The sequence below is a fragment of the Anoplophora glabripennis genome, unplaced genomic scaffold (assembly GCF_000390285.2).
Source record: "Anoplophora glabripennis isolate ALB-LARVAE unplaced genomic scaffold, Agla_2.0 scaffold469, whole genome shotgun sequence".
Lineage (NCBI taxonomy): Eukaryota > Metazoa > Arthropoda > Insecta > Coleoptera > Cerambycidae > Anoplophora > Anoplophora glabripennis.
The window spans coordinates 287520-299253 of record NW_019416551.1 but is presented as its reverse complement, the minus strand read 5'-3'; the positions used below and the strand labels follow the sequence as shown (position 1 = coordinate 299253).

Sequence of the window (11734 nt, the reverse complement as noted above, 5' to 3'; positions counted from 1 at the left end):
TAACCCCATTTTTGTGATTTTTTCGATTTTTACCATAATAATCATGATTCATTCGATTTGTAACCAGTCATGTATTGTAAAAAATTTAATTACAAACATTTTTTTCCTCTTCCATTTTCGCCTAAAATCAACTCTTAAAAAGATACATAATTAAATAGGAAGAAAAATATGACATTTTTTCAATTTTTTTAACATATTGTGCCGTCAAAAGTTAAGCCCACGTTTTCTTTTATGCGCATAGAAAAATTTTCATTTCTAGTGATATTTGAAAGCCAAAAAGCCAAAAATCTCCGTGGATATACGATTCACCCAAATATGGCTTTTTGAAACAGATACTATGTACTTTATAACGTATCCATTTCAGACTGTCACAAATTTCACTTTTAAAATTTGGTATACTATGTTCCTCTAGACCCTTATAGGCATATGTATCTCACCTTTTGTTGACACTTTCTAACCTTTTTTCCACATACTTAAAATAAGATCTATTGTTTTTTATTTTGTTTATATTTGTTCTGGTAACCCTTAAGGAGGTTTATCTGGATTTGGAATTGACGAACAAATATTCATAAAAAATATTAATATAAGCTTATCGATATGAAGAAAATCCTCAAAAAAAATATGACTAGTTCGGATTTTTCACGATTTAGTAGTCTTATGAGAATGTAGATTTTTTTAATCTTTCCACTTAGAATGCGCAACAATTGATGAACACTTTCCGCAGCAATTTGTATAAATAGGAAACCGATATTTAAGAAACCGTATGACAGCTTGTAGAAATCGATTGTACATAATTTATAATAATTCTCCTAACTGCTGTCGTTGACTAACTTATCCTCCATATGCGTGATAGCGGCAACGCCGCTGTCTCGACGTAGCGTATTATTTGAAATTCGCAGGTGTCCAAACGAACAGAATGATCGAACGGGAGCGAGCGAATGCCGATGCGAGCGCGTCAGCCAAGTACAACGTTGGCAAATCTAAAGGCTTACTATTTTAGTCACTAGCGAATCTACAGAAACTTTCGTTAGACTTTAGAGGCACCTCCGTACCCGATAAACCTCCTTAAAGGTGAGACGGTAGGTCAACCTAAAATCAATCTTCGATTACTATTGTAATAGACCTTTTTAGTAGTGACGTCACATCCGCCAAATAGTAGGCAACCCCATAGTTCACATTGTGATAAAAATCACTCAATATTTTTACTAGATCGATTTTCGACCACAAGGTACATACCTTGTGGTGCCAAAAAATGGCTTCTTTGTCATAACCTTAAATATCGCGATATTTCAAACCTCAAGTGACAAACTAATAGAATTATAGAATTTATATATTTAAATTTATAGAACAATTAAAATTATATCAATGTTACTGAGCATGCGCATTAAAGATAATTTCATGTAAGCGAAGTAGCCTCGCAACAGGATATAATTCAAGAAAAGTTTGGTTGTGGTTAATAGTACGTCTATAATAAACCACTTGAAGAAAAAACACTCGATAAACACTCCACAGTACAACACCTAGAAAAACAATAAAAATAGTTAGTTGAACTAGAAAATGCCAATATTAAACAAAACAAGAGAAAATACGCTAATGATGAGCATGAGCATTAGGAATAACACGGCTAATGTTAAATTTTTACTTTACTTAAATTTAGGAATATTCTTTTATATCGTATTTTTTATCTCTATGTAAATAGTACACAAGGGCCAGGGTCATTTGGTATGTACAATTTCAACTATGACGATTTGTTATGGGTTGCCTAAATACGTGACGTCACAGTAAAAGGGTCTATTGTCTATATTAGAGCACCATGTGCGTTCTTACACTTTTCAAATGAAATAGTTAGATTCTTTAATTAGATCTGTAATGATGACTATGAGGATTAAGAGGTATTTTTTCTTAATTTATATTACAAAAGTACATCATCGATATTACTCTCTACTACAGCTAGTTTATACTGCTAAGGTCTAAATAGTAATATTGAGTATACAATTACTCAACAGTAATTGATTTATTTTACAGATTAATTTTTACCTCAGGAGATTATTCCTTCTTTTTAGATAAAAAAAACTAATGAACCAAGGATCTAAAGCCAAAATATTTTTGGATTAAAATAGATGATCTTTTCTTCATGTAGGTGTACATCATTCCGAATGCACATTTTCAATTTCCAAACCCTTATGGACGTCAAAATTTTGAGTTTCTTGGGTTCCTAGTGTCCTGTAGCACCTTCACCATTATTTAGTCTTAACTTCTAGCCTCCCTAACTCTGTTAATTTTAATAGTACAAGAAAAAGTCAAGAAGGTTTGATTACAAGAAATGTTTACTGTTAATTATTTAAATTATTATTAATCTAAGTTTCACCAATCTATATGAAACTTCTTCAAATACATTTATAATACATATTACACTCTTCTGGCATGGATATAGAAAATACCTAGTATATTCAACAAAAAAGTTTACTTCGTTATTTCAAAGTGATCCGGAATTGTACGTTTTTGAGTGATTGTGGCCTGCAAATAAGGAAACTCATATAATGTGTACAACTAATTTAAACCTTATTTTTGAATTTGTTCATTGTGGTTTATGAGTTTACCACTTTCAAAATAAATGGTCCTTATTTTCCTTAGATGAAGCTTCTATATCAGTGGCAACACTATACATTCCTTCATGTTTTTGTTTTAAATTATTATGTAATTTTACAAATCTTCAATAAAAGAAAAATGTTCCTTTTCTTAAAATTGTTAGGTAGAAATTTTTCAATTGAGTTCTTACACCACATATATCTTTTTTGAAGTAATTTGTGAGGAAAAGAAAAACGCGTGTTCATTCCTAGCAAAAAGAGGTACGTGCATATGACACTTGTATTTAAATAAAATCAGAACTGTTTAGTACCAAATTATTTTATTTATTCTATCTAAATCGTTATATTATTGCTGTTATAATTTATTTTCTGTTCTAATAATCTTCTGGAAGAAGTTCCCAAGAGCCAGCTGGTGGAGCACTGGCTTCTGGTGCGATTGGGATGGGGATGGGTATAATTTCTACTTCTGGAGCCACTGGAATGGGCAGAGGTCTTACGTCAGTTTCTGGCGCTACTGGGATTGGGATAGGATTAACTTCAACCTCAGGAGCTACTGGGATAGGTAGAGGTCTGATATCCTCTGGCACGATTTCAGGAAGTGGTCTACCAATTTCTGGTACTTCTGGTTCAAGTTCGACTTCTGGTAGTTCAGGATGTACTGGAATTTCTGGAACGGCGACTTCTGTGAGTTGGTCAATGAGGGCAGTCATGTATTGGAAACAAGCGTCACATGGATTGATCACACCGAGTTCTGGAATGACAGCTTCTACATCTGGAATTGGAAGGGGTTTGGCTTCTGGAAGGGGAATGGTCTCGGTTTCTGGAAGGGGCATAGGTGCCGGAAAGTTACCAATACCAGCCTGTAAGCCTGAAAAGAGAATGAATTTTTATTAATGTATATTTATATATGTATATGTTCTAAAGTTAATGTTTTAATTTAGCAAAAGTGTAAAATATTAATTGATGTACATACACATTCTTGTATTGTATTTTCCAGTATACACGTTTTTCAGGAAATGGTGAGCAATCTCTCGGTTTTAGATAGCATGCATAAAAATAGAATTTATTGTTAAATACGTTTATCTCGAAAAGATTCTTTACGTCAATAACAAACATTTTTTTAGGGACAAGACTGCTGATGGTGCTCTGGCTTCTGGCCTCCAAAGTAGTTATCAGTAAACTGAATACATTGGTAGAAATAGTTAGAAATAATATAGCTTTTTCCCAGTGATTATACAAATTTGATGAGACACAAGAAAGCTACAACAAAAAATAGATTTTCATCCCTCAACTTAAAATTCAAACTCATATTTCCCAGAGATTGCCCACCATTTCTTGGACACCCTGTACTATATTACAAATTCGTTTCTAATGCATATACAAACCTATCTAAAAATACTTTTTATATTTATTTTATGCTTACCAGGTGCGAACACTAAGGCAATCACAATAATAGCGAATCTCCTCATTTTTCTTATTTAGTTGTTGGTTGTTACAAGGCTTGTGATCACTTAATAAGGTAGCAGCTTATATACGCTACATGCCTTATCTGTTTTCTTATCGTAATCCTTATTATCCTTTTCGGTTCTACCTAAGACAAGTTGCAGTAAAATAATTGCCAAATTTAACATTGGTTTATATTAAAAAAAGTTTTTTAGGGCAGCCGCCATACGTGATTTGTTTTTATATAATAATAAATTCGTCACTGACAGAATTACATTAAAATTAACACATTTTTAACAATTAAAAGAACCAGGCGAAAATTTTCAAATTTTGAAGGTCAATCGGCTTTAAATGAATCTGGAAATTTTTAGTTGCATTTGCAATATTACCGAAAAACACGTTCGCGAGGATTTCAATTTAGATTTTATAAAAAATAGAAATATTAGTTTCGCTTGTAGACTTAACGCGAACATTAACGCGACCATATATGTATGTTTCAAAAAAGCTTCATGGTTACGACAGCCTCGCGTGACGTTCCCAAAATTGTTAAATCTCTCCTTATTCCACACGCCCGACATTACACGCACAATTAAACACGGAATATAGAAAAGTTTTTTTAAATAAACACTTCCACATAACCACTTATACTCAGAATACCATTCATTCCGAAACTTCCGAGCGTACACATTGTCTTTTGACTTTTTTCCATATCGAGAGAATAAGGCACAGGTCTCTCGCAATTTAAAAAATACTTTCGTTCTCAATTTTTCATCTGGAAAATGGCATTTCCAACAAAATACATACTGGGCCATACATAGAAAACATTTCTACAATTATTATACAAAACAAATATTAACAAATAACAATGCTGCTTCAATTTCCGCGTGACTCGTTCCCCCACGCCGTAGTTTACTCCCGTGTTAGCCGCCTCGTTTGCATGACAACCGCCGTAAACAACGCTACGAAGGAAAGCGGAATACAGACTGATTTCGATCCGCGTCACTTGCTTATACTATACGTTGTTAGAATTATATATAAATTATAAAATTTATATAAAATTGAAATTAATTCTAGATTGCACGACCAAGCGGAAATTTTAGGTGAAGTGGTGCGCCACTTGCGTTACCTGGCGAGCCGCCACTGAATTACAGTGATGGTATAAAATCATTAAAAAAAANACTGGTATAGAAATAGTATGCCAGCCAGTGACTTACAAAGCACTGTATATAGTTAACTTAAAAGCACTGTATATAGTTAACTTAAAAGAACTGCTTGGGCAACAAATAGAAGTTTTACTGGAATACCTGTTGCATTTTATTGATTAATTTATTTGGTATTAGGCCTCTCATCCGCCAGGCCGGATATAGAGTTAAGCAACTACCCTATCTTCGTTGGTGATACATTGGAGGAGGAGGTATCCAGGCCACGTCCCGTACCAACTTTTCCAGAATTCGCCCCTGAGATTAATCCAGATTTCGAACTTGAACCAGTTTCGGAGAACGAGGAAGTGATCCCGCCGATACTTATCAGCCTAAACCCATGCGATGCCTGCTTTGAGTACATGACCGCCCTTATTGACCAACTCACCGAAGTCGCCGTTCCAGAAGTACCAGAAGTGGGAAGGCCTCTTCCTATCCCTAATCCAGGTGGTGAGCTCAGACCACTTCCTCTTCCAATTTCACCAGAAATTGATACCAGACCCTTACCCGCGCCAATTCCGTCTGAGGCTGAAGCCGAGGAAGTTCTTGCCAACCAAAATAGACCACTTCCAACCCACATAATCAGATAGTAAGCCTAATGCTTAGCTTATCTCCTGAGAATACAAATTCTTTATAGTTCTGTAAAGAATGTTGTTTGACATTTTATAGTACCTAATAGTTTTCATGTTTTCAGTAATAAAGGTGTATATTTATTAATCGTACTATGTATTATTAAAAAATAAATAATTTCTTACAATTCCTTTTAAAATAAAAGCTTATTTCTCTTTATTTCGCATTGACTTTAGTATGCACTGCCGGTTCAAAACATATTGTACATTGTTTCAATTATGTACAGTCTACAGCTTTATTAATTGAATAGGTACATCTTTTTCATTTTATATTGTGGGTCTACTATATCTTTAAATATATTATCTATGAGTTATACTTAGAAATACCCATATAGCATACAGGGTGTCCCGAAATTCATGCAACAAAATTTGGTCACAGATTCTTAAGACAAATTTAGGGGACCCGTATTTTTTATTTTTGCCAAGTGACCCCCTCTTTCGGAGTTACAGCCTCCTGAAGTCCGCCCCTAAGAATAATCTTTTTTTTTATATCTCAGAACCCTGTTATACGAGAATCACTAAATTCGGTACACAGGGGTTTTATGACATGTGGAATCGTGTGATGCTACGTTTTTTGGCGGGGAACCACCTTAAGACAATTTTTCGTGGCCCCCCTTGTCTTTGGAGCCAAAAAAATTTGTTCACATATTTAAATTTCTTAAAAATTATTATCATTCCACTAGAAAGCCATTAAATTTAGAAACTTTTTGTCTCTTTATACTTTTTTCGTAAAACGCAATGTTTCGAGAAAAATGTCAAAATGTGATCGAATGCATATCGTGATTCGCCATTTTCCTAAAAAAACATTGCGTTTTTCGAAACAAATATCAAGAGACAAAAAAGTTTCTAAATTCAATGGCTTTCTAGCCAACTAATAATTAAAAAAAATCAAATTTGCGATCAAATTTTTCTGGTTCCAAAGACAAGGAGGGCCACGAAAAACTGTCTTAAGGGGTTTCTCGACAAAAAGCGTAGCACTGTGAAATTCCACGTCATAAAACCCCTGTGTACCAAATTTAGTGATTCTCGTACAACATGGTTTTGATATATAAAAAAGACTTCTTAGGGGCAGATTTCAGGGGGCAGTAACTCCGAAAGAGGGGGCCAGTTGGCAAAAAGAAAAAATACGGGTCCCCTGAATTTGCCTTAAGAATCTATGATCAAATTTTGTTACAAGAATTTCCGGACACCCTGTATATTCAAATTATTATTCTCGGCAGCATCCCTATCTGTATTCTCATTAAAACAAAATCTCCATTATTAAATTCAACTTGCGTTGGTATTTGACTCTTCATTTGAATTTATTTTTTAGGGCATTAGTCTTAACGCAGGTCTTTTTATTTGTTCTTATTTATATCTTCTTCAACTTACCTTGCGTTTTTTAAATTTCTAATACATTGAATTAGTGCATCCCGATGGCCGACTTTTACTTTGTATACTTGTACCATCTTTCATAATACTGTTAGACCAGGCGGTATCTGTTTTGGCTTGGGTGAATCGTATATCCACGGAGATTTTTGACTTTTTGGCTTTCAAATATCACTAGAAATGAAAATTTTTCTATGCGCATAAAAAAAAACGTGGGCTTTTAACAATATGTTAAAAAAATTGGAAAAATGTCATATTTTTCTTCCTATTTAATTATGTATCTTTTTAAGAGTTGATTTTAGGCGAAAATGGAAACGNACAAATTCAATCGAAACTTTGGTGATGTCAACAAACATCGAACTTACCCTCATCAAACCCACTGTTTATAAATGAAGTCAACTTGTCTATTGCAATTGTATTGACATAATACTTCTAAAACCGAACTGATTGGGACTGGAGGGATTGCCATTTTCTAGATATACAAGAAGTTGGTTTTTTAAAGATATTTGTAGCTTTAGAGTGTTTGAGACAACCAGGAAAAATATTCTGGGGCAGACATAGATTAAATAGCTTAGTAAGGGGAAATATAATTTGACTCGTCAAGGAGAAGGAACAAACTTTATCATTTACAAAATACTACACTGCTCTAACTTGTAAAATAATATTTAATTTTTAAATTTACACTGCGCCTGTTTTTTATAAATATGGACATTTTGGTGAATATTCATGTGTTATTTTTTTCAAAATATACAAAAATATATCAAAAAATTAGATATTAAATTTTTAGTAAGGTGCTGACCGTACCTACGACATTCATTACTAAATTATTTGAACTTCTTATTTTCCTAGTGGTTGGTTCTGTCCCATAGCACCACGGCCTTATAAGGCTTATTGTGCGCCCCACTACTTAATCCTATTCAGCAAGTTTTGTCATTTTTTGACAAAGTCCAAAAACTTCCTTGTTGGCACTTCTCTCAGCTCCTTGGGTTCTAAATATGGTCTCCCCAGGAGCATCATTCTACTACGTGCATTCGCCTAGGATATGCAAACAAGTTTTCTCTGGCGAGTCACATCCTTAGCAGACTGGACTGTCTACAAGCTTCAGCTTATGTAGATGTCTCCTAAAGTGACAGTGTCCCGTTATGAGTCCCGTCACTCTCCTGAGCCGAATTTTATTCAAGCTCAGCAACTCATTTGCTCTTTCATTCAAAGGATATTCCATGAACTCCTTAGAATGGCTATACCCTGGCCTTGAAGTCCAGTATTTCCTATATTCTACCTCAGTCCATTCGCTTAGAGCCGGTCTTAATATTATTTGAACACTCATAACTAAATTATTTTTTCGTTACTCATTTTTGAAATACTTACCAATCCTTGGGAGTGCATATTTGAAAACATAATCGAACAAAGGTTATATAAACTTTCTGCATATTGTGTAATTTACGATCAATCCTATGTAGTATTTGTTTTTGGTCTTTTGAGTATATTTAAATAAACTATAAGTTCATATTTATGTTGTGAAAAACTATTATTAAATTTTTAAATAGCTTTATTGAATTATGCATGATTTATATCGCATTATTCATTTAAGACTGTGCCCATATCATATATCATTATATCATTAATAAAATTCGTTCATTCATAAATGTAGCAATTAAATTCATATCGGCAATAATCGTAATCATACAATATTTTGATAATGGCAAATTAATGACTAATATTTATTTTACAAGTTTCTTCCTACGTCTTATCAAAAACATAAACTGACTCGTCATATGTATTTGATAAGATGGCTCTATATGATGACGTCCCTTACCAAAAATATATGTAGATTATTTGGCTAAATATTATTTGGCTAATGTGGCTATACAGGGTGTTAAAAAAAGAGTGTAAAATATTTAGGGAGGTAATACTATGAACCAAAATAAGCAGAAAAGTCTCAATAAACATGGGTCCGCAAAGTAACGGTTGCGGAGATATGGAATGTTCTATGTTTTTTAGCCACTTTTTTTATTTTGCAAAAACGTTGTGTATTTTCTTATAATAGTTGGTTGATGTTTAGTGAAATAAACAGTACGTATTTGACAGTTGTTCTCAGTGCACAAGTTTTCTTTCGCTATGGCTGGTTACTCTAACGCAGAATTAACAGACATGCATTTCATGTATGGTCGTGCTAATGGGAACGCCACCGAAGCGCGACGTCTTTATGTTGACGCTTATCCAAATCGCCAGATTCCTTCACAACGCATGTTTGGAAGAATTCACCAAAGATTGCGTGATACCGGTTCCTTGAGCAAACAGTGCCATTTATCCGGAAGACCAAGGTCGGTATCCACTCCTAGAGCAGAAGAAGAAATTCTAGCACTGGTAGAGCAGAATCCAGGTACGAGTGTGCGGAGAATATCAGCCGAGGTAGGAATTAGTGGTCCTCTTGTTTGGAGAATCCTTCACGAGCAACTGCTTTATCCATACCATGTGCAACGAGTACAGGCCTTAAATCCAATAAATGATCATCAAGCACGTTTGGTTTTTTGCCGCTGGTTTCTACGTCATGATGCTGAAGACCCTCGTTTTCTTGCAAACATTCTTTTTACTGATGAGGCCGGGTTCACAAGAAATGGAGTGTTTAATTTTCACAATACGCATATTTGGGCCGACGAAAATCCTCATGCTCTAATAGAATCTGGACATCAGGCACGTTTTTCATTAAACATTTGGATGGGTATTGTAGGTGACAGGTTTCTAGGTCCTGTTGTTTTACCAAACCGATTAACAGGCGCTGCTTACCTCAACTTTCTGCAGAACACACTGTATGAGTTTTTGGAAGACATTCCTTTGAATCAGAGGCAACAAATGTGGTTCCAGCATGATGGTGCTCCAGCTCATTTTTCCATGGCCGTTAGAGAGCATTTACACCAAACTTTTCCACATAGATGGGTAGGAAGGGCCGGACCTGTTTTATGGCCTCCAAGATCGCCTGATCTGAACCCTCTAGATTTCTTTGTTTGGGGATATTTGAAGACATTAGTGTATGGTACTCCTGTAAATAGCCTGGAAGAGCTGCAGCTACGGATTAATCAAAAGTGTCAAGAAATCCAAACCAAGGAGGGTGTTTTCGAAAGAGTTCGAATATCGTTGAGACGAAGATGTCGTGCCTGCTTGGAAATGGACGGAGGGCACTTTGAACATCTTCTGTAACTTTGTTTTTTGTTTGTTAAAAGCTTCCTTTGTCGGTTTATTACTAATAAAATAAAATGTTTGAAAAACGAATAGTGGTCCATATCTCCGCAACCGTTACTTTGCGAACCCATGTTTATTAAGACTTTTCTGCTTATTTTGGTTCATACTATTACCTCCTGAAATATTTTACACTATTTTTTTAACACCATGTGTAATGGAGTAAAGGTAGCTTAAAAATATGCATTATTTCGGAATAATTAGCAGAGCCTTGGATTTTCATAAAACCTTTTGCAATCGCCTTGAAATGGCTTATAGAAAAAAGTTATAAACTTATATTTGTACGCTAGTTATTATTTAATGGTTTAAACAGTAAAAAATGTTTTTTCAAAGATTATTTTAAATAAATAAAAAAATTTCAAACCAATTTTAATCAAAGGGATACCTAGGGGTTTTCGAGGTCACTGAATAAGAATATAATGTTAAAAAATAAAAATTCAAAATGGCTGATCCAATATGGCCGACTTTTTTAAACAATTTATTAAAAAATGACAATTTTCAAAGCAATTTTAATCAAACTTATATTATAGGGGTTTTCGAAGTCGCTGAACAAGAATATTATTACAGAAAATAAAAATTCAAAGTGGCTGATCCAATATGGCCGGCTTTTTTTAAAAATGTATTTAAAAATTACAAATTTGAAAGTAAATGTATTTAAATTGACATTGTAGGGGTTTTGAGGTCTCTGAACAAGAATATTAGATCAGAAAATGAAAATTGAAAATGGCTGATCCAATATAGCCGACTTTTTTAAACAATTTATTTAAAAAAATACATTTTTATATGTTAGACACGTAGCATGCATCAGGTGAGCTCCATTCACTGTTCACTGCAGATGTTCACTGCAGATGTTCTCTCTATCCCTTTCTAATATTCAAAAATATAATTCTCGAATCACGAGAATGAATTACATTTCCAAATAAACTTCTACTACATAATTTCATCATAAAAAAATATAGGTAAAACTGAATCTCGCGACAATTTATTGAAAAACCGTATTTTTTGTATTTTATACAATATTATAGTAACACAAAATTTTTTTCTTTGATTATATGTACTTTTTTTAAGATGACAGTTTGAACATACAGGGTGATTCATTAACAATGGGAAAGTCGAAAGCTGAAGATATTACATGTGAAACGGTGACCATTGGCGCAAAGATGCCTTATCCGAAAGTTGATAGTTTCGGAAATACAGGGTGTTGAAAGTTAAAAATTTAAATCAGTAGGAGTAGCAGTAGCAGTAGCAGTAGCAGTAGCAGTAGCAGTAG

General features: G+C 34.1%; 2 protein-coding genes across 2 annotated transcripts in view; one reads left to right on the top strand and one right to left on the bottom strand.

Moving 5' to 3' along the window:
* Nucleotides 1–11734, top strand: part of LOC108910047 (chromosome transmission fidelity protein 18 homolog) — a 272160-nt gene that overhangs the window by 119478 nt on the left and 140948 nt on the right. The window lies entirely within an intron of this gene.
* LOC108910052 (protein app1-like) lies at nucleotides 2890–4099 on the bottom strand. Its single transcript, XM_018714549.1, has 2 exons — nucleotides 4012–4099; nucleotides 2890–3456 (listed from the first exon to the last, which is right to left on the bottom strand). Exons 1-2 carry the CDS (start codon nucleotides 4055–4057, stop codon nucleotides 2963–2965), a joined length of 540 nt encoding a protein of 179 aa, XP_018570065.1. The 5' UTR covers nucleotides 4058–4099; the 3' UTR covers nucleotides 2890–2962.

Excerpts from the sequence above, each read along its gene's own strand:
- LOC108910052 (XM_018714549.1), bottom strand. The coding sequence starts at position 4,057 with ATGAGGAGATTCGCTATTATTGTGATTGCCTTAGTGTTCGCACCTG. Across the intron at positions 3,457-4,011 it reads TGCCTTAGTGTTCGCACCTG|GCTTACAGGCTGGTATTGGT; the intron begins GTAAGCATAAAA and ends TTCTCTTTTCAG.